The sequence below is a fragment of the Podarcis melisellensis genome (assembly GCF_964234715.1).
Source record: "Podarcis melisellensis genome assembly, chromosome: Z".
Classification (NCBI taxonomy): Eukaryota; Metazoa; Chordata; class Lepidosauria; order Squamata; family Lacertidae; genus Podarcis; species Podarcis melisellensis.
Genome location: NC_138547.1, coordinates 12,873,631 through 12,896,516, shown reverse-complemented (window position 1 = coordinate 12,896,516; position 22,886 = coordinate 12,873,631). Strand labels below are relative to the sequence as shown.

The following is a 22,886-nucleotide window of genomic DNA, read 5'->3' as shown; positions in this document are numbered from 1 at the left end:
TACAGACGCTTTGTGTTAAAGACTCCGCTAACCCAGAAATAGTACCTCGGGTTAAGAATTTTGCTTCAGGATGAGAACAGAAATCACACATTAGTGGCGCGGCGGCAGTGGGAGGCCCCATTAGCTAAAGTGGTGCTTCAGGTTAAGAACAGTTTCAGGTTAAGAATGGACCTCCAGAACGAATTAAGTTCTTAACCTGAGGTACCACTGTATACAAAATAAAGCATTTACAAACCGTTTTAAACAGTATTTCATTCATTCATATATATGTAGATGTGTGTGTGTGTGTGTGTGTGTGTGTGTGTATGTATACACAATTTCCTTAGTTAAAAAAGCTTGATTAATTGTTTCTGGTTAAGATAGAAAGTATCCCCACCCTGCTGAGCTGCTTGTTACATTGGTGCAGTAAGTTATCTTAATCTTAGAAACCAGCCTGCTCATATGCCGAAGTGACCTCTAGGGGCGCTACGGCACAACAATTTTGACAGCAGAGGTTTTGACAGCTTGCCCCTTTAAATTTAAAGCTCTGCCGGACGTGAGCCTTTATTGACGAGTTCTAACGGTATGTGCTATGTGCCGTTATGCTTTGGAAGACATAAAAATACATTTATGGGCATGCATCTGTGAATTAAATGAAGTGGGGATCAGCACTCATGCCCACACTCACGTATCAGTGTCATCATTCTGGCATGCCAGAGGCACAATCAAAGCTGAGGGACACATTTCAACTAGGCGAAAGCACCCAGGGAGGGTGCAGTGCAGGGCTGGGGAGAGGTATGGCCTTAGGGGAAGAGGGCGTGGCCTGAGTTCCCTCACCCCTGACTCAGATCCTTAGCTGGAAGAAGGTGACATAGTTAAAATATCTTTGTCTGTTTTCACAACCCTTTGTGGTGGAAAGCTACTGAGGCCATAAATAAGCTGGCAGAGAATGAGATGCTGGTCAGACCCGATGGGGATGGGGTTGGCAGGGCAGTTCCCCAGGGGAGCTGTTCCTTGCTATTCATGCCGCACATCAATCGGAAAGCTTTTATGGCAGCATCTCTTTGCCAAGCCTCATGCAGAATTATTATTATTATTATTATTATTATTATTATTATTATTAATTGAATTTATATACCGCCCTATACCCGGAGGCCTCTACTATCCTTTTATTGGAAGGGTGGTAGGATGTTTCGATCAAGCTTTTAGTAGTGCAAAAGCAAAGGATTTGCTTAGATATGGAGAAAGGAGAGAATAAACTAAATGAAGATAAAATAATCGAAAATCCGAGAGAGATTAGGAAGAATTTCCAGAAATTTTATAAAGACTTAAAAAATAGTGGATTACCTGGAACAGAACAAATTACAGAAGATTCCGAATGACAAAAAGGAACAACTGAATTCTTTAATAATGAATATTGAAGTACAAACAGCTATAAAACAAGTGAAGAATGGGAAAGCACCAGTCCAGTTTGACTTACGGCAACATATTACAAAAAATTGAGTGAACAGCTGACATTACCCTTAAGAGAAGTAATAAATAATATCTTGATGAAAGGAAAGATTCTGATGACATGGAAGGATGCATACATAACATTAATTCCAAAGCAAGATACGGATTTACTTAAAGTTAAAAGTTATAGACCAATATCGCTGTTAAACAATTATTATAAGCTATTTGCTAGTATCTTAGCGAATAGGTTAAAAGAAATTTTGAAGGAGGTGATACACGAGGATCAAGCAGGCTTTTTTCCTGGTCAACAGATGAAAGATAACGTAAGAAATATAATTGGTATAGTAGAATATTTGGAGACCAAGAATGATAAGCAAGCTGCTTTAATGTTTATTGATGCTGAAAAAGCGTTTGATAATATCTCTTGGTATTTTATGAAGAAAAATTTGGAATTAATGGACATGGGGCAATCTTTCCTTAGAGGAATAGAAGCTAGATATTCAGAACACAAGGCAAGATTAATAGTTAATAATGTTTAATTGAAAAATTTGAAATAACAAAAGGAATAAGACAGGGATGCCCGTTGTCACCCTTATTATATATAACGGTCCTAGAGGTCCTGGCAAAGAACTTAAAAGTGAACGAAAGTGTAAAAGGAATTAGAGTTGGTTCCAGAGAATATAAATTAAAAGCCTTTGCTGATGAACTTGTATTAACATTAGAACCCTTATCCAGTGTACCGGAAGCACTGGAGTGGATGGAAGAATTTGGGCAATTAGCTGGTTTTAGACTTAACAAAGCCAAAATGAAAATGTTAGTTAAAAATTTAGATAGAGATAGGATAGAAGAGTTGCAACACAAGACTGAAATATTGATTGTTAAAAAGGTGAAATGTTTGGGAATACGGTTAACTGCAAAAAATATTATTTTGTATAAGAATAATTGCATACCTGTTTGGTATGGAGTGAAGAGAGATTTAGAAGTGTGGGGAAGGATGAAACTATCCCTTTGGGGAAGAATATCGGTTGTAAAGATGAATGTGTTACCTAAAATTTTGTTTTTATTTCAAACAATCCCAGTGATCAGCAGGGTAGAACCATTCAGGGAGTGGCAAAAAATATTATCAAAGTTTATCTGGCAAGGGAAGAAACAAAGAATTAAATATAAATTATATAAAGGAAAGAGGCGGATTCTCGTTGCCAGACCTGAAGATATATTATGAAGCATCCTGCATATGCTGGTTGAGAGATTGAATTTTATAACAGAATATAGATTTGTTAGATTTAGAATGATAGGATAACAGATATGGTTGGCCTGCTTATTTATGGTATGATAAAGTACATAGAGGATTCCTGAACCACACGATAAGAAAATCAATTTATGAGGTATGGAATAGATATAAAAGCTTGTTGGAATGGAAAACTCACCAGTAGAAGCAATATCAGTAAAGAGATTAAATATGAAAGGAAAGTGGGCCACATATAGTGATTTATTGATAGAAGTAGACAATAAGCTAAAATTAAGAACATTTGATGAAGTAAAAGATTTAATGACAGATTGGTTGCAATATCACCAGGTAAATGATGTGTTTAATGAGGATAAAAAGAATATGGGCTTTGAAACTATAAGATCTGAGCTGGAAACAGAGTTGCTGGATGATTGTCGAAAATGTATAAATTATTGACTATCAGAGATCGCAAAGAAAGGAATATATGATAACAACAAGAAGACGAAGAAAGTAATAAAGAGACTTTCTGGACAGATCTGGATAGAACTGTTTGATAAAAGCAGGAACAGAAGTGATGTTTTGATCCTCGTTCAGAGCTTGATGTATAGGTACCCCCAATAAATTTAAAAATTTGGCTGCATATTTTGGAATTATGATTTGGAAATAATGTGATTGGATTGGCCTGCTAATAAAAATTATGTTTTTTAAAAAAGAAAATGTATAAATTATTATTTGATTGGCATACTAAAGATGAAGAAGTTAAAGTGGTTATGATACAATGCGTTAAAGATTTTGGTTATACAGTAGTACCTCGGGTTAAGAACTTAATTTGTTTTGGAGGTCTGTTCTTAACCTGAAACTGTTCTTAACCTGAAGCACCACTTTAGCCACCATGCCGCTGCTGCGTGATTTTTGTTCTCATCCTGAAGCAAAGTTCTTAACCTGAGGTACTATTTCTGGGTTAGCGGAGTCTGTAACACGAAGCGTCTGTAACCTGAAGCGTCAGGTTCAGTGTAACCCAAGGTACCACTGTAATATTTAATTAGAATGATGGGAAAGGTTATGGAATGAAGGAATTAAATTTACTGCCTGTAGTGCATTAAAAGAGAATGTGTTGAAAATGATGTATAGATGGTATTTGACACCAACTAAGCTTTCTAAAATGTATAAAACAAAAAATAAGGAATGTTGGAAATGTAAAGAAAAGGAAGGGAATTTCTATCATATGTGGTGGACATGTAGTAAGGTGAAAGCTTTCTGGGAAATGTATATAAAGAGTTAAAGAAAATGTATAAAAAATACATTTGTTAAAAAATCAGAAGCATTCATATAGGGTACAGTAGGCAAGGAAATTCCAAAAAAAGATCAAAAATTGTTTATGCATGCAACAACGGCAGCAAGAACTCTTTTAGCCCCAAAATGGAAACAACAAGAAATACCAATGTTAGAAGAGTGGCAGATGAAGATGATGGAATATGCAGAATTGGCAAAGCTGACCGGGAAAATCCGAAACCAGTGTGATCAAGCTTTCCAAAAAGACTGGAGTAAATTTATACAATATTTGAAGGACAATTGTAAACAATTAACAACACTAGTAGGGCTGATATAAAAAGACTTGTAATGACAATGATTATTACCTTTTTATATTTATTTAGAATTTCTGATAATTGGAATAAGTGAAATGTAAATAGGAAGAGGTACAAATGCTATGTCTTAGAAATTAATTACGAAAACCATGAGGCGGGAGGGAGGCAAGTCGATTAGCTGATATGAGCAAATAGTAAGGAAAATAAATAAGGATGTATTTAAATATTATAAAATGGACGCTTAATAAAATATTACAAAAGGAAAATAACCTAAATGGGGCACCAAAAAGTTGTTATATCCAAGTGGTGATGGTTGGTGTCCATTTGGGATTGGTAGTGCAGAAGGCAGGGAGCCCGAAATAGGTGGTGCCAGAGAGCCACGGACTGGCAGAGCCATTCTAGTTTTAGTCTAGCCCCATTTGGAGGCCACCACACTAGGGAAGGAAGGCTGGGCTTACGTCTTGTCCACATCTGTTTGTTTTCTTCTTTTTGTGACGTTTCTTATAACTTTCTCTTCTCTTTCTCATTCCACATGCTGTCATTTTGTGGGTAGGAGTGATTGACAGAGGTAATTCTTTGTATCTAGTAGTTTTTATTTTTCTTAAAAGAAAACTCTTGGTGAACAGGAGTTCCAAGAAAAAAAGGGGGGGTTGCTGAGAACACGCTCTGTGTGGGGGATTTTTTGGTTTCTCAGCACCACCAGTCTCTGCTGCCAAAATTAAGAGGTTTCATACAAGGAACCTACGTCTGATAGCTCCGAACTGGGAGTGTTGCTTTTCCACCAAGCCTATGCTTTGTGTCTGGCTCCATTGAGCATCCAGTTGCGCTATGTCTTCCTGTCACTTAGAAGCATTTCCCCTTTGATTTATCTAGTGAGAGAGGATTAGTTTCTAGGGGATTTCCAAGAGAGACTGTCAGGCCTGCCTTAAATGAGAGGGGAAAGAGAGAGATCTGCACCACTCTCTCCTCCAGAGTATTATTTTATTTTATTCTATTTTATTCAGTTCTATTCTATTCCATTCATCACCTCTGTATCTTGATTAATCAGACTGGAGCATCTCTAGCCCAAAAGTTAAATGATTTGGGGACCAATGGGGAGCCAGAGAACAACCTCCTGGTTTCCATTTAATTATTTTTTTTGTCCAAAGAGATGGAGAGAGGCAGGGGAACAGAACTCAAATGTTTCTGGTGAATTGCCAGTGACAGGATCTTCCTCCTTCACTTCTCACCATTTCCCATCTTCTAATATTGATGTGGCAAGGAAGGGGGGTGCACCCAAGCCCTTCCTACTTCTGCTTTGCTTTAGAACTTTCTGCATCTGATATAAAGGAGCTCCAATGAGCAACTCTTCCCCCTCCCCCACCAATAACTTTCAGGTGTACAAAGCGGGAGAGGCTAGGATGGTCCCAGGTTGGCCATCCCTGGTGTAGTTGTCGCTAGATTTAGTTTTCATTAGGAAAACTTTTTCCAGTGCAAAAAGGTTTTTTTTTTTCGGTAAGTGGTAAGTTCTACAAAAGACATCCGCCTCCCAAAAATCCTTATCTTTTTGGCACTGTTTCACCCTTCCTAGCAGCTGTGGTTTGGTTTTGTTTTATAAAAGATTGTTCTTGATGGCTACTTTATTCAGCGTATCAAAAACCACAGAGTTGGCACAGTGACATCAGCCAACAGGTTTGCAGCACCATTTCAAAGCCAAATCTCAGTGACGACAGTGCTTTCTAACCTGTACGCTGAATGGGTAAACCTTTCCATCACACCAAAACAGTTGACCACACAATGAGGGGAGTAAAAAATCTTGATGAAATGTGTCCATTCATTTTGTCTCTGCCTTAGAGAGAGGACTGAAGCACCCCAGCAGGTTTCTTTGTTTCTGCCTTTAATTTACTTTAAATTTTAAAAGAAATAACCCGATGTATCTTACACAAGGGAATCGGTCCCAAGAGACCTTTAGAGGGGCATTGTTCTCTGCTTCTACTTATTGATTTGCTTGCTAGGCACACTTTGGCCCAGTAGCTGAATGAACAACAGCAACTCTCCCTGTTCGCAATACTGGAAACTGACCAGCATGTCATGCATTGCAGAAGCTTTTCTGTACCCACCTGAGCAGGGGATGCAAACTACGTGACAGGAGCAGGGCCCAAGGGGAGCCAGTTCCTGACTTTATTTTGGGTGCTGGATTCTCATTTTTTTGGCACTTAGCACTCCTAAGACTGCTGTGGAGGTTTGGCTGCAGAACAGGGGCTGCCAGCCAGAGAACAGCCTGGCCCTCAGGTCTCCACACTCTCTTGTCTTTGCTAAATAGCTCCCACCTGTTGCCCCATTGCTAAAACTGCCATGAGAAATGACTGCAGGTCGAAAAGGCTTTTAGATATTTTTAGAAGTGCTTCCTCCCTGCCCCCCCCCCTGCCCACTTGTGAAAGAGCAGCACAAACCAGGTTGACGGGATTACTGAATAACAAATGGAAGGGCCATTTCTGACGCTTTTCCAGGCAACGTCTGTCATCTGGGTTTCATTTGTCAAGCCTTGAGTGCTCAGGGCTCAGGAACAAAAAACACAGTGGTTGGATAAGCTGAGCTGAAGCACTCACTAAGCCCCCAGGGGACAGAAGCTCTGTACATGTGGATTTGTTCCAGTTGCAGAACTGGACTTAAAACTCAGCTGGTGCAGAGGAAAGAGGACCCTTCTTTTCTGCCTCAATGGGTTCACTCCCGGGAGTGACAACTAGAGTTTTCTTGAGGGGGTGCTGTGTTTTCCCAGCTACTTGTTAGAGGGCCAGAAAGGATCCAGTCCACCCCCTTGTGAATCGCCCAGCATTATATGGTAAATCTGGCATCCCCTGTCAGCATGGTATGGAACATAAGCACTTAAAAGGAGGAGCATTCTTTGCAAAAGATGCCCCTCAAGAGTTGCATCAGTAATAAGATTTTTTCAGAGGGTCTCCTTGCTGTTTTTCCCCTTACAAGTGAAACTGAGTGTATGGGGAAGGGTTTTGTAATTCAGAGACTGAGCATCTGCTTTGCATGCAGGAATGCCTCAGGTTTTCCAGGTAGGGCTGCAAATGTCCCCTGCCCTGAAACCCTGGAGAACTGCTGGTGGTGGTCAGAAAATACTGATCTAGATGTACCCAATGGTCTGACTCACTATAAGGCAGCTTCCTATGCAGCGGTGGCAGCATGCCTTGCGCCCAGGGGTGGGGCCAGCTGCCCGCAGGGTGGGGCAAGCCAGGGCAGGATGCTCCACGGGGCCTCCGAGGAGTCTGCCTGCCTCCTCCCACTCAGCTGCCCTACAACTGAGGGGGAGGCGTCGGGCAGACCGTTTGGGGCAGCATAGAGCCTGCGGGCGCCCAAGCCATCATGTCACTCCCAGGAGAGAGGCATGGCTCGGGCACGCTGCAGGCCCCGTGGTGAGTGCCACCTGGCATTTTGTCAACCCCCCTCAGTGGTGACACCCGGGGAGTTCCAACCCCCACCGCACCCCCTTCCTCCGCCCCTAAATCTGCTGTGCTAGCTGGGAGCCAGATACCATGATCCTGGGGAACAAGGCCAGGATCTACCCTGCAAGCCATCATTTGTTGGAAGATTCAAGACAGATAAAATAAAATTCCTATTTTTTCACGCAACATATAGTTAAAATATAGAACTTGCTCCAGCAGGAAGCCATTATGGCCACCTACTTGGAGGGCTTTAAAAGAGGATTGGACAAATTCATGGAGGAAAAGTCTATCAATGGCTACTTGGCATGACGGCATGTTTGGCCTCCCATCAGTGGGGAATGTTGCTGTTGTGCACAAGTGCTGCTTGTGGGCTTCTCATTAAAGCATCTAGACCAGGGGTTAGTAACCTTTTTCAGCAGGGGGCCGGACCACCGTCCCTCAGAGCATGTGGTGGGCTGGACTATTTTTTTTGGGGGGGGGGGAAATGAACGAATTCCAATGCCCCACAAATAACCCATAGGTGCATTTTAAATAAAAGGACACATTCTACTCATGTAAAAACACGCTGATTCCCGGAACATCCGCGGGCCGGATTTAGTAGGTGACTGGGCCAAATCCGGTCCCCGGGCCTTAGTTTGCCTATCCCTAATCTAGACATTTATGGTTGGCCACTGTGAGAACAGATGCTGAACTAGATGGGTCATTCGCCTGATTCACCAGGGCTCTTCTTATGTTCTTATGTTTGGTGGCTGTCCAGAGTGGGGTCTGTCCCATCCTCTTAACTGTATGCATCACATATGCTCTCTATCTATATACTCTATATTAAATGTGTTTGGGAGTGGGGAGAGGGGTTATTGGTTTGTTCTTGTTTTTATTATGTATTTTGTGTTTCTATATTGTATTTTTTTGCTGCGAACCACCTTGAGATCTATAAATGAAGAGCGGAATACAAATAATAAAAAGTAAACAAACTATAACCCTTCCCTTATCTGATGTGGGGAGATAAATAGTGTTCCCCAAAGGGGTGTGTGGCTGTAGATGCTACAATTCCACCTCCCAGCTGCTCAAACTATCCTTGGTGTAACAAACCTGAGACGAACCACTTAGCAAGCCCCTTTCCTCTTTCTAATATTTCTGGGGAAAGGGCCATAGCTCAGTGATGGAGCATCTGCCTTGCATGCAGAAAGTCCCAGGTTCAATCCCTGCTGGCATCCCCAGATATAGGGTTAACAGAGATGCCTGCTTGAAATCCTGGAAAACCACTGCCAGTCAGTGCAGACAGTACTGAGCTAGATGGACCATTGGGGTAACTCAGTATAATAGAGCTTCCTATGTTCCTTTCTCTCCCTTGACTATTACATTTGTTTTGTTTCATAGATTGCTTTTAATATTGTTTAAGACCTGGAGTTCTAAAACAGTCTGCCAGAGAAGCTTGGGTTCTTTGGGGAAACTTTCACAGTGTCTCCGATGAAAAATATCTGTAACAGAGAGCAAATTTCTCCAGATTGTATCAGCTTGCCAGGCATGCAAGGGGTGATGGTGGTTGAGTGTATTCTGGGTGCACTAGGTTCACACACGGGGGTATTCAGATGTCATAGGCTGCCCCTCTAACAGCATGGATGCTCTGAAATATGTCCCAGAATCCTCTGTAGACTCATCAGTGCCTCGTGATTCTGTTAGTGTAGAAAGTTTCAAACTCTTTGCACTTCATTAGTTTAGGCGGAGGGGATTTTATCTCAGCTGGGTTTTTGGTGTTCTTTCTCAATATAAAACGTAGCCTTGACTTCTCTTTAGAACATGAATTCGGTGTTCCGGACGATCCTGGACTTGACATACCCAATCACCTCCATGTTCTCCGGAGCCTCCTTCAATAATGGCGTCTGTAACATCTTCAAAGACAAGCAGATCGAAGTAAGTGACGTGTGCTGCAAGCATGGCAAATGGTGGTGGCCAACCAGAGTGTGAACAGAAGACTGCAACAGGCTTACGAGGTTGGGTTGGCATCTCCCAGTAAGCTATTGTACAAGGGAAGGAGCCATCGCTCAGTGGTAGTGCATCAGCTTTGCATGCAGCGGGTAGTGCATCAGCTTTGCATTCCAGGTTTAATCCCCAATGGCATTTCCAGGTATGACTGAAAGAGACTCCCTCTCTGAAACCTTGGAGTGCTGCTGCTAGTCAGGGTAAATGATACTGAGCTAGATGAACAAATAGACTGACTTAGCATAAGACAACCAGCCTCTGATTAATCCAGCTCACTTTCCAACCAATCTTGGGAGTTGGGTGCTGTTCTGAACCGCAGGCCTGTGTGGGTGGTGTGATGCAGGGATACCAAAGAAGGATGCCAAAATGGCCAGTTCTGGTGCTTTATTAAAGAAGGGTGGAAACTTACAAAGCCCCACTGCTGTTTCATACGCGGGTTGGTCACTGCAGCAGTGAAATGCCATCTTGACATGTCTGCAAAGTGCTAATATGTTAAGCATTACTTATACAAAAGACAGAATATGTCAGTTTAGCCAGAATCTTCCATCAGTCCTGCTGATGTAGGCAAATGTGGCAAGTATCCAAGTCTCACAGCTAGCTCCCCTCCCTAGGCCACGAACCAAGCTTCCGAAGCATGGCATCAAAGCAAGCCAATTAGTGTTTATCAAAGCAAGTAATGTGAGCTAATCCTTGGAACAACTACCAATTATTTTCAGGATTATCCTGACTACCAATATGGTGTTTGCAGGGCTTCTGGAACATTTTCACCTTTGATTCTACACAGATGCTTACTAGTGAAAAAGCCCACCACTGTGGCAATAACCGTCCCACCTGTGATGGAAGTTGTAGACCCAACAGCATCTATGGACCTGATGTTGGACAAGTTTGTTTTAGAACCACAGAACCAAGTGCCTGCTTTAGCCTCTTTCAACGACACAATATGATAACAACACATATTTCAGGCACTTCAGCTGATCCCCTCTCTGAGCTGCCCCCCCATATTTTATCATTTCTTTGTTTGTTATTGCATTTATATCCCATCTTCTCCAAAGAGCTCAAGATGGCACACATGTTTCTTCCCCTCCTCATTTAATCCCCAGAACAACCCTGAAGAGTAGGTTAGGCTGAGAGGGAGTGACTGGGCCAAGGTCACTCAGTGAACTTCATGGCTGAGTGGGAATTTGGACCCTGGTTTCCCAGGCCCTGTTCCAGCACTCTAGCCAATATGCCACACTTGTCATCATCATGATCATCACCATCACTATCATCATCATCGTCATCATCATCCATTCCCTCTTTGACTTTTCACCCAAGAAAGCCCTCTTTCACCCCTGCCTTTAGAAGCTTTCCCTACCAAGCAAGCAACACTCATCAGCTTGTTGCAGACCAGTCATTGTTTCCATGAGGGTGGGGGGTGGGGGGAAGAGATGAAACTTGAGCCCTTGTTAAACTCATGGGTTTAATCCACTTGATGTTGGAGTTGTTGCCTTTGCAGCAAGCTGGGTAGTAAGTAAACAACACTTTGTGTGGTTATCAATGTAAGCACATGCAACTCAGATGTGTATGCAGGGATGGGGAGGAGACTCACCACTTCTGCCTTACGGCTGCTGTTGCAGATGTGCCCTGCAGGAGCAGCTGTGGTGTTTGAAACATGCCCACAGATAGTATCCTCCATTTTCGACTTTTTCTTTTTTTTTGCTGCTACAGATTATGTAGCCACTGCCAGTGCTTAATCAGCCCAGCTTTGAATTTCTTGATCCTCTCTATAGCTGTAAGGAAGAATCCTTATAATATATTGGTGTGTGGTCTTGGAAGGGGGCTAAAGTTCATCATGCAGAGATGGATTTAAGTTGTTCCAACCCAGATTGTGCCTCTGTGTGCGCACTAATCCAGCTCTGTACTGATGTTCCTTTATATATGTCCTCCCCTCCCCCTGCCCCAATTGGCTCTTGCTTAAAGAGATTTTGAGCAGTCAGCATGCGCATTCCCACTGCTTCTCCATCCAAGTTTATTTCAGGATCACATTTTAAGTCCATCTCCTCTTGTCAAGGATGCTTTCCTGTGGCTTCCAGTTCTCAGTTGTTTATCTCTTGCAAAGATAAATGTTGCTTCTCAGAGTCCCATTCAGAAATGCCAGGAAATGTCAAGAGGATTGCTTTAATAATCCTCCCTCTATTTCTATTTCTATTGTTTATGTGTGAGTACCAAAGTGAACATAGCCGAAACTGCTCCACCCATGTGCAAGAGGGGAAGGCTCAGCAAGGGCCCAAGATTCACAGATACAACAAAATCTGGTGGGTGGGTTGGGGACAAAAAAACAGCAACCCAATGAAGCCTAAGTGTGCTCAGCGGCTACAGAATGCTGACTGACAGAAGGGTGGTGGAAAACATGGGGGATGGAATAGAGTATCCTAGAGGAGATCATAGTTGGCTGCTGGAGCCCTCGGCAAGAACGCTCCACACTGTTTTTTGGTAGACACACATTTCCCCATTAGAATTAAAACTGGAGGTGTGCTTTTTATACTTGGAAATAGTTTACAAGTGTAGAAGAAGCAACTACCAACCCTCAAAGGGCATGCTATTTTTCTGCATGACTCTCTAACCTAGGTGTGCCTCCAGATTGCAGGCATTCTGAAGAGACCGTGTCATGCTTGTCACTTTCATTAATGATGTTGATGCTTGGGGGTGGGGTGGGGAAATGAGTTTATTTGCTGGATCTCCCCACTGAAAGTGTTTAGTCAGTTGTACCTAGTCCCAAAAAATATGGAAGAACAGTTTGACTTTGGCAAAAGCTGATTGCCCTGCCCTGCTTCCTGTGACTCATGCAGAGGTATAACCAACAGATTCCTGTGTGGTTGGGTCTGTCTGCCGCTTTGGGTTTTTTATATTTTTTAATACTAATTTATTTTTCATGGCGCACTCACACACACACTTTGGGAATTGGCGTTTTTTAACAAGTTGTTTTCTGTGCTGTAGGATCTTTGGATTCCTTACTTCATCATCACAACAGATATCACTGCCTCAGCAATGAGAGTCCACACAGATGGTAAGTATATCTGTGAAGAGCCCACAGTGCTTGTCTCATTTAAAGCAGCTGAAGCCCTTGGACCACTTTCCCACTGTACTTACAGCATAGGTTTGAAGTTGCCACAGATGCATTCGAGGGCTGGGTCTCAGGCTATGTTGGCTATGTTCTCTCCCCACTATCAGAGGCAGTGCGCCTCTGGATGCCAGCTGCCAGGAATCACAAGGGGGAAAAGCTGCTGTTGCACTCAAGAAGTGGGGCTGGTTGGGTTAGAGAGGAGCAGTTTGGCTGCTGCTGCTTTTCCTTCAGAGAAGATGGATCCTTTCTCTGACTTCCCCCCTGCCAGGCTGCCTGTGGCGGTACATCCGGGCCAGCATGTCACTTTCCGGCTACTTGCCCCCCCTCTGCGATCCAAAAGACGGGCATCTCCTGATGGACGGAGGCTACATCAACAACCTCCCAGGTACTGATGTAACTGCAACCTATTTTCTGCTTATTTGCAGCCGGATCTTACTTCTAGCCCCAACTCCTGAATTTATTTGGGGGGGGGGTTGCTACTCGCGGAGATATAAATTCAAATTTTGAGACTTACATATGGTGGGAAGAGAAGATCAAACTGTACAGAGGCTCTAATGGCATCCTTTTTTAAAGCTGCCTGGTTCAGTGTGTGGGCTGTGTGTCCCTGCTGATCCCCAACACCCCAAATATTTGCAATAGGTGTCCCCATTAACCTTCACCCACTCCCAGTCTTTTCAGAAACAAGTTTGCAGCCAGGGACATGAGAGCAGGTTCCTGAATGAGATTGAAGACTCTGAGTAAGGAGTGCAGCTGCACACAGAACACACACACACACGTTGAGTGTGGTACCGGACTTCCGGGTTGGCGCGACTGGCTAATGGCGGATTCCCTCCGAGCTCCGGAGGGAATCGGCTCAGCAGGGGTTCGGGTCTTACCGTGCCGGCGACACGGGGACCCTTATAAACCACGGACATGGAGGACGTGGACATGGTGACTCGGCGGGCACCGTAAGCGCCCCCGACTCGTGAGAGAGCCTTTTTAAAGGCTTAAGGATCGGGTGCCAGGGTGCGGCGTGGTGCTGTGAGTCTTCTGCTCCCCCTGCCGAGCGAAGCCGCAAGCCATTCTTCAGTCAGCGCTGACTTCTTCCTACTAAATTTGGACTTAAAAGCAAGAGCAACAACCCGTGAGTAACTTGAAAATTGGATTATAAATTTCTCGATTTGGATTTGGCACGAATGGGGGAGCCGAAAAAAAGGGAAGTCCGCCTCCTCCATATTGTTAACAGTGCAAAGCAAGGACCTGTCAACTAAAGTTGTGTGATTGGATAAAAGATACAAACCTCACGGATTTTAAAACTAAGCTAAGGTGCTGGAGGACAAGAGATTACTTTGTTTGAATAAAGTACCACCCTACTCAAGCCCGGGAGCAAACCGAGTTAAGAGCCTGCTGAGACATAGATACTTTTGACAGCTGTCAAACTAGCCGTCAAAGTTGAAAGAACTGGAAATTGAAACATTAACCGACTAAATTGCTACAAAATATTACAAATAAGGAAAGATTGCTACAAACAAATTTGACTTTTGGATTGGAGAGGGAAAGATCACTAAGTAACCAGAATCCCTCTAGAGGGGATTCTTGGACACTGCAAGAATGGAACTAAAACAAGGAATACAGGAAATACGTGCTGACTTGAAGGAGCTGATCTCTCTTGTGGGAAAATTGTCACAGATGAATGAGAAAGGCCTTGTTTTGTCTACGAGCCCCACAAACCCGAAGCCATCTGAAAATACACTAACTGATTTGGAAAGGGACTCGCTGTTCAAAATACAAGCAGCTGGACAAGGAAAAGAACCCAAGACTGAGGAGGAAAAGACACCTGCTAAGCAAAAGGAGCTGAAGGAAGTGAAGGCCGAGACACTATATAAGAGAGAAGAGAGACTGAGACCTGCTAAGAAGAAACCTAAATTGACCAAGGTGAAAATAGGACTATTTGGGACATATAGACCTAGGAAAAAGTGCTGGAATATTATCTACAAGCAAACAGGCCCAGTTGAAAGAATCACCGCCAGCATTGAGAAAATAATTATTCGATCCTGGGAGCCAAGCATGAAAGACCTTCAAAGAAATCGGCTGAAAGGAATTGTGAGAGACTTGCGTGCCTCGGACGTGAGATCACCAGGTTAAAAAGATGGACTAAATGCACTATGATTAAGGATTGAAACCGGGGGGAGAAGGGTGGGATTTAACAGTCCGAAAGGGGTTTGAAAATTCTTTTTTTCTTTTCTTTTTATTTTTTATAGAATAAAGATTAGCATTATAAGAATGGGGAATCTGTGGGAGGGAAATGGGGGCAATCTTTAGGAAAGTTATCTTTTTTCTTGTTCCAGATCTAAGCTTATATTTCTGTCTGTTCTTTCATTTCTATATAGAGGGTTAAGGGATATATGCTAACAAAATGTTAAAGCACAATGATGAATTAAAGTATAATTTTATAACTAAAACGAATCTAATTAAATTAGGGTTAAGTAATTTCAACAAAATAAGGTATAGGATGTTCAGGGGAAAAACCTGCTAGAACAAATAAAATGGAATTAGAAAACAATAGGAGGAGACGTGGGGAAGTTCTGAAAAGAAGTTATTGAAAATAAGTGTGAAGATGTGAATCTCTTCTTCTTTTTCTTTTTCTTTGTGTGTTGTATGCTTTCTTGTTTATTTAATGTAACTTTTTTTCAAAATTAATAAAGATTATTTAAAAAAAAAAACAAGTTGAGTGTGGTACCTGTGCCCCTCCAGCCCAAGGATGCTTCCTTGCCCAGTTCTCTGACTCTGAGGACTCCCATCACAGAAGCCTCAGTACAACCAGAGTTTCCCACGGGCACCAGCTTGGCCACTGTGAGAACAGGATGCTGGACTGAATGGGCCATTGGCTTGATCCAGGAGGGCTCTTTTTGTGTTCAGAGTCTTCCCCTTGCCATCTGACTGGAGCAGGATAGGCCCCCTTTACTCTCAAAAGGGACCTTTCAATGAAGGCAGGGTTTGCAGCTGGGACTGAACTGCTGCTCCTTTATAAGGCTCAGCCTAAGGTCGGCTATTGCTGATGTATTCAAACCTTATGAAAGAAGGTTAGCCAGAGGAAAAACTGTGTTTATGTGAGAGATTGGCTTTAGTTCATTTAGTGAACTTTATGATTGAGTGGAGATTCAAATGCAGGGTCCCCTTGTTCCTATTCCAACACTGTAACCCAGCCATCACCAACACACTAGTCATTGTTGGTCTACAACTCCCATCAATGCCACCTAGTACAACCAATGGTCAGGGGTTGGTGGGAGTTGTAGTCCAATAACATGGAGGGCTACTGATGTTTCCAATCTCTCCCTATGGGCTCCCTCTCTTTCCCTGTTTTATCGTCAAACAAACCTTGTGTGGTGGGTTAGGCAGAGTGATTGTCCCAAGGGTGCATGCTATGAGCTTCATGTGTCCAAGTGAAGATTTGAAGCCAGGTCTCTGCATTACCGGTCTGACACTTTCATCACACCAGCCCTCAACTTTGTTGTGGTTAAGAGGAATAAATAGCAATGCTGAGTGCTCTTGAAACATGCCAGTATGGAAGCATCTAAAATTAATACTTTTTTGTGTTTCCTCCTTTTTATATAAAACTCTATTCCCACTGCCCTCCAATAAAGGGAGCAGGGAAAGGGAGGTGAAGAAAGTGAGGGTACAAGTAGGCTTATCCAAATGTCTCCTGACCGCTCACAGTGATGTTCCAGGTACAACGTACCCTGGTAGCCTTTAAACCCTGCTGAGCATCTTCTCCACCAAGTGGAATCGAAAATGACATACCTGTCACGATTTTGTGGGCCTCTTTCCCTTTGCTGTTCCTCTTGTCTTCTCACCCTCGCCTCCCTGAGGGATACTGAGTCACTGTTCTCTGCAAAGGGCCTTTTCTTTCTCCCGTCAGAAGGAGAAATGCTTTTTCATGTTTGGGTTTAGAAGTGAATTACTGGAACAAAGAAGGCCTATAAATTACCCTAATTCTGCTGAGAGGGAAAGAATCTTCTGAGAGCATTTTGGAAGGTAAAATTGCCCTCCTTGGAGCAGCGCCCACAAATGTCCAGCGTGGATGATGTGTGGCAAAGACCCTGCCAGAAATAATGAACTCATGCCAAGCAGTAGGCTGCCCAGCAAGCAGAGTAGAAGGTGTTCTAGGAAGGGGGCAGGGGATGATTCTTTGTTTTTGTCACCCTGACAGCGGATGTTGCTAGGTCTATGGGGGCAAAGGTGGTCATTGCCATTGATGTGGGGAGCAGGGATGAGACAAACCTCACCAATTATGGCGACGCACTCTCTGGCTGGTGGCTGCTGTGGAAGCGGTGGAACCCCTTGGTGGAGAAAGTGAAGGTATGCCTAGGATAGAATTGCCCCTAAATAGCTGCTAGCCCAATCATCTGTGGCAATTTGTGGTTGATTCCAGGGGATCAGGCAAAGGTTTGGTGGGGGGGGGGGTTAGTGTTATACCTGGAAAGGTTTTTAACAGCCTGAAAGAGAACTATGCCTTTTAATTTTCCTAACACCGATTTGGGCTGGTTGTTATATTTTCTTTCTGAGCTAGTGACCATTTGTGATAACAATGACCCTTCAGAGCTTTGATTGCACAGATGGAAAATAAGTCCTTACATGCTGTTTTCCTCCACATCATGCCATGTTGAGGCCAGACAGACATGGTTGTAACCTGTGTATGTTGTGCCATGGCACTAAATATCTGACAGAGTAGCCATGTCTTCACCACCGACCCACACAAGCCAGTTTCAAACCTGCTTTAAATGTCATGGCTCCATGCCTAGAGTTGCAGTCCTCTGAGAATTACTTTTATTAAAGGGATTAAGGCTCTACCATGACAAATCCTGTGTAGATAAACTGCAACACCCATCATCCACACTAGGTATAGCCAGGAATGACTGGTTGTCGTTTGGCAACATCTGGAGGGCTGATATTCTCCATGCCTGATTTATAGCACACTCACTAAACAAATTCCCAGGGTTTGGGGCCTGGGAGGTTATAGAAGTTAGAATTTCGGTCAGCCAAGATGGGTGGTGCTGCCCATTCTCTTGTGGGAGCTTAATGATACTTGACATTTTTGGCAGGTGCTGAACATGGCCGAGATCCAGACCCGGCTTGCCTACGTGTGCTGTGTCCGGCAGCTGGAGATGGTCAAGAGCAGCGAATACTGTGAATACATCCGGCCACCCATTGATCGCTATGGCACCTTGGACTTCGGGAAGTTTGATGAAATCTGTGTGCGTTGGGGTCAGAGGAAGCTAAGGCAGTGGGGGAGAGGGGTGCCTTCTTGGCTTGGCGGCCTCAAATTACTTGCTTGTCACAAGATTTTTTTCCCCCCTGTATGTCATGCCTTTTTAGATTATTAGCCTGATGAGAGGGAATGCCCCCGCTTTTTATTTTAAAGTGATCTTTAAAGTAACCCCAAGGATCAGGATTAAAATTCTTTAAATAGATTAATCCAATAAAACCAGTCTTAATAGCTGAAAAACATTCCAGTGAGAAACTTGTCAGCAACTAGTTATAACAAATGGAGCTATTTTGAATTCAGCCAAGAGCCATCAGCAAGCATTGGAGCCACCCCACATGCCCCAGCCCCATGCAAAAGACACAGGCAAAGGGGGCTTATAGCAACAGGCTTGTGAGCAAGAGACTTTGCAACAGAAACCTTTTTCTTCTTAACATAGTTCAGCAACACATTTCACATTTCAGAAGAGCCATGAGGCGAATGGGCTCCATTTCTGTCCTCTGGGGCTGCCATAGGAAACCAGCTCAGCTATAGTGGCTGATGGTTTCCTTCCTTCCTTCCTTCCTTCCTTCCTTCCTTCCTTCCTTCCTTCCTTCCTTCCTTCCAGGAGGTGGGCTATCAGCACGGGAGAACAGTATTTAATGTCTGGTGCAGGAGTGGTGTCCTGGACAAGATGCTGAAGGACAGACAGGAACTCTGCAAATCCAAGCTTCCAGGAGTGAGTATCCCAGTGGCTCTTTCTAGCATCCTTTTTCAAATGATTGCTCTCCTAACATGATGGCTTCGCAAAGCTTATAGTAGTTTTATGGCAGAGGGTTTGTTTGTTTTTAAATATGCCTCTTGGGTCCTCTGGAGAGAAAATCCTGGTGACTGGCACCCCTCGGGAGTGGTAGTGTGGAAGGCAGGGAGACCAACAGTAGGTGGAGCCAGCCACTGATTGGCTGTAAGTAAGAAGGCAGGCAGGTGAGGGCTGATTGTGGTTGGTGGGGCAATGCCCCGTTCGCTTTAATAGACCAGTTTCAACTGCTGGACCATGTCACTAGTTGCCATAAGAGTCTGTGCTAAACCAACGCACTAACACATCCCCGACTTACAAAGCCACTGTGGTGCAGTGGTGTTAGAGTGTGAGGCTAGGACCTGGGAGACCCGGGTTCAAATCCCCACTCGTCCATAAAGGTCACTGTGTGACCTTGGAACTGTCATTGCCTCCCAGCCTAAGCTACCTCCCAGGGTTGTTGTGGGAATTAAATGAGGAAGGGGAGAACTCCTTGGAGAAAAAAGGTGGGACATAAAAGGAGTAAGTAAGTAAATAAATAAATAAATAAATGTTATCACAGTCATCTAATTGCAAGCCACCTTCTGACATGGTCTTGTTTTAAAAAGCAGGAGGGATTCAGAGTAAACAAACAAATAAATTCTTCTTTGTATATTCTGCACCTTCTTTGTATATTCTCCAGAGGCTTACAGCAAGTAGCAATAGATTGTGTTTAGAATGACAGGTGGGTTGGGGTGGAGATCTCATTTTAAAACTGAGTTTTTAAAATATGAAAGATAAACACCTCACCCTTCTCTTGATTTAGCTGCAGGTCTTCCCTGCAGAACTCACGGCTCTGAATCTCCACAGGGAGCTACACGCTTGAGAGGCTGCTGTTGAGAGCATCTGGCTTTACGCACCTCCGTTAATTGAACATGGTGCACAGGAGGTGCTGTGAAGAGAGAGCTTTCATTCGATCTCTTTCAGTCATGGTAGGATAAAGTGGACAGGGAAAGAGGCTGATGCCCCAAGTGATCTAATTTTCTCTGTGGGTTAGAGTAGCCTAGGGTCACATTGAAAGCACATGGCTTCCCCCCAAAGAATCATGATCTGTAGTTTACGTCCCACAGAACTACAGTTCCCAACACCCTTAAGCTACAGTTTGTAGGATTCTTTGGGGAAAGCAATGTGCTTTAAATGTATGGTGCATATTTGCACCATATCTCAGTGAGGCTTGAATGTCTTGTGGATTCCCCACTCTTCCACCCCGTCTCTCCATAGCTGCTTCTGGGTTTTGGGAACATAATTATTTAAGTGATTGCAGCATCTCCTGTGTGCTTCCTTCTCTGCCGGTTGTGACTCATCCAGTTGCTAGGGGTCTCCTGCAGGCTCAGCCTTCTGCCACCCCTTTGACTGTTAAGAGCAGGCCCCAGACAGAGTGCTATGGAAATGAAATGGAGACCTGGAAAGTCACCCAATATACAACTAGCTACACACACCAGCTGGGAAATGGGGGCTGCCTTGCACCGGAGCTGATCCAGTGGCAGCTGGTTCCATTGGCTGTGTGTTGTAGGGCATGGCACAATTAATGCTAAAAATAAGTTCCATGCCCAACCAGATTTTTATCCCAAGAAATGCTTAATTTTATAACATATTATTCACATTGAGCAACTTTGTTAAATTTATCTTACCTTGCATAATTTATCCTGAATAGTTGATGGAGGGAGGGACAAGGCCTTAGAGCCCTAGTCACTAGGAATCTCTTTGAGCTACCCTTTGGCTTCTGAAATGCCTCACGTGTTTCCAAGCTTATCTTCACAGCCATGAGATCTAGAAAGCTGCTTTTTTAAAAAGGAGATGTTAGAACCTGCTGCGCTAGGTTCTCAGGAAGATGAGAATCTGCTTTCAATCTCCCATGCCTTCTACATCAAAGAAGTAAAAATGCCGTGACTTCTTCAGAATTGCTGGATAACACAGCCCTGGATGCAGTGCATGAATGTTGACAATCCAATATAAATTTAGTGGCAACTCAAACCTAGATATGTAAAATATATCCTCCTCCCCCGCACCCTTCATGCTTGTTTTCAATTTTTTTTATATGTGCAAGTGAATGCTGTTGACTGTCAGCATTCTCCTGCATCCCTCTGAGTTCTTGACAGTGAACAATGTGCCCTGGATTGGAGCGTTGAGTCACCACATTTTGAATGTCCGCTGTAATACGGAGATAACATATCTCATTAAAGGACCTGCCCTTTGTAGCAGGGGATTGATCTTACTGCCTCGTGGCTCAGTTCAATAGCTCTTAGCCAGCCAGCGGAGTGGCCTCTGTAACTATTTTTAAGATTTAGTGACTCTTGGGCTGGCAGCCTTTAATTAATGCTCCTACAACCAGATGTTCCCTTCCTTCGCTGCAGGGCATCTGATCCTGGCCTTCTGGCATTGCCATGGCTCTCTGTGGCTTGGCTCAAGCGCTCCCTCTTCCAGTCTCCTAGGTAGGGGCAGGGGAGCAGCTTGGTCAGGAGTACAGCCTTCACCCAACCTGGTGCCCTCCAGATGTTTCAGCTTGCAACTCCTATCCCTTGTGCCTTGCACCCGAAGCATCCTAGTGAGCTCGTAGCAGATGACATTTTTCATGCATCACTTTCAGTCTCCTAGCCCCTGCACTGCCCCAGCCCTCCCTGTTAGGCTTCATTTTCCAGCATGAAGTTGAGCATGCTATTATAATTGCTGGGGGGGCGGTGGCGGGGAATATATTCACATGAGGCCTTCCCCCAGGTGCCTCCTCTGAGGGAGGTTCGGAGGGTTTATCATCTTATTTTCATTTCTTGCCTTTATATCAAACCTTCTTCTCCAAGGCGCTGAAAGTGTCATCCAGCGTTCTCCGCTCTCCTCATTTAATCCCCACAGCAACCCTGTGAGGTGGGTGCAGCTGAGAGGCGGTGACTGCCTCAAGGTCATACTCGGTGAGCTTCATGACAGGGTGGGAACCCTGGTCTCCCAAGTCCTAGTCCAGCTGCACCATCACTGGCTCTCACACTGGGTTGCAACAAGGGGAAGGGCCTTTTCAGTTGTGACTCCCCTGCCTGTAGAACACTCTCCCCAGGGAGGTCAGTGTGGCGCTTTCACAAACACCTTTTTGGCTCCAGGTGAAACCTCTCGTCTCACAAGCACTTGGCAAATCATAATACTTTGCTGCCTGTTGATGCTGCTCGTTTTGCTGCTGCTTTATCAGCTTCAGGCTTTCTTCGGGTTATTTTTTTGTTTTGTTATTTTATTGTAATGCAGTACTCTTTCCTTGCAATCTTATGTCATGCTTTCTGCTTTTAAAATTCTGAAAGCCGCTTGGAGGCTCTTCACGTGTGTCAAGCAACTAATAAATTGAATTAATAACAATAAAGAACGTAATGGATGAAGACACCCTTGGCAGTGGCAGCATGAACAAGTGTCAGCGGGAAGAGGGCGGCTGCACTCAGGTGTCCCTTGGGAGCTTCCTCTTTGGGGCATCTGGTTGGCCACTGTGAAAACGGGATGCTTGATGAGACGGGCCACTGGCCTGACACAGAAGCCAGGCTCTTCTTAAGCATCCATCTCTTCTCTTCCAGGTGGTGACCTGTCCCACAACTTCTTTCACAGACCTGGCGGAAATTGTCTCCCGAATTGAGCCAGTCAAGGCTGTCATAGTAGATGGTGAGTTGCGGGTGGGGATCACGGCTGCACCAAAAACCAAAACTCCAGTTCCTTTCTTTGTTGTGTTCATGTTTTTTGGGGGGGGCGGGGTTGATGCAGGTGGGCGATGCCCATCCATGTAGCCCTTGGGTTCCTGCTTTTCCTGCTGTCCCCTCCCCCAGAGGTGACCCAGCCATCTTGCTGCCTGAGATGAAACAGGAATTGCCACCTCCCGGCCCACTAAACTGCACCCCACTTCCACCGCCAGCCCTTGCCAAGCTCAGTGGGAGCCAGGGTGCTCCACAAAGTGTTGCCATTCATTTGGCGGGAAAGAGAAGTGGCAATGCCACACACTGGAACACCTTCCTCTTGGTGGCAGTGGAAGCAGTTGGGCAGGCAGAGGGCTGCCTCTTGCACTTCCATCACCTGAGGCAGGTGCTTCACCCCACATCATGGGGAAAC

General features: G+C 44.3%; 1 protein-coding gene across 6 annotated transcripts in view; it reads left to right on the top strand.

The window, feature by feature from the left end:
• PNPLA7 (patatin like domain 7, lysophospholipase) overlaps window positions 1–22,886 on the top strand; it is a 109,567-nt gene that overhangs the window by 84,190 nt on the left and 2,491 nt on the right. For all 6 annotated transcript variants that reach the window (XM_081896317.1, XM_081896315.1, XM_081896314.1 and 3 more), the window contains 7 exons: window positions 9,474–9,590; window positions 12,636–12,705; window positions 13,031–13,147; window positions 16,952–17,100; window positions 17,844–17,996; window positions 18,612–18,722; window positions 22,361–22,445. In XM_081896317.1, the coding sequence (XP_081752443.1) occupies window positions 9,474–9,590; window positions 12,636–12,705; window positions 13,031–13,147; window positions 16,952–17,100; window positions 17,844–17,996; window positions 18,612–18,722; window positions 22,361–22,445 (802 nt within the window). The remainder of the gene's footprint in view (window positions 1–9,473; window positions 9,591–12,635; window positions 12,706–13,030; window positions 13,148–16,951; window positions 17,101–17,843; window positions 17,997–18,611; window positions 18,723–22,360; window positions 22,446–22,886) is intronic.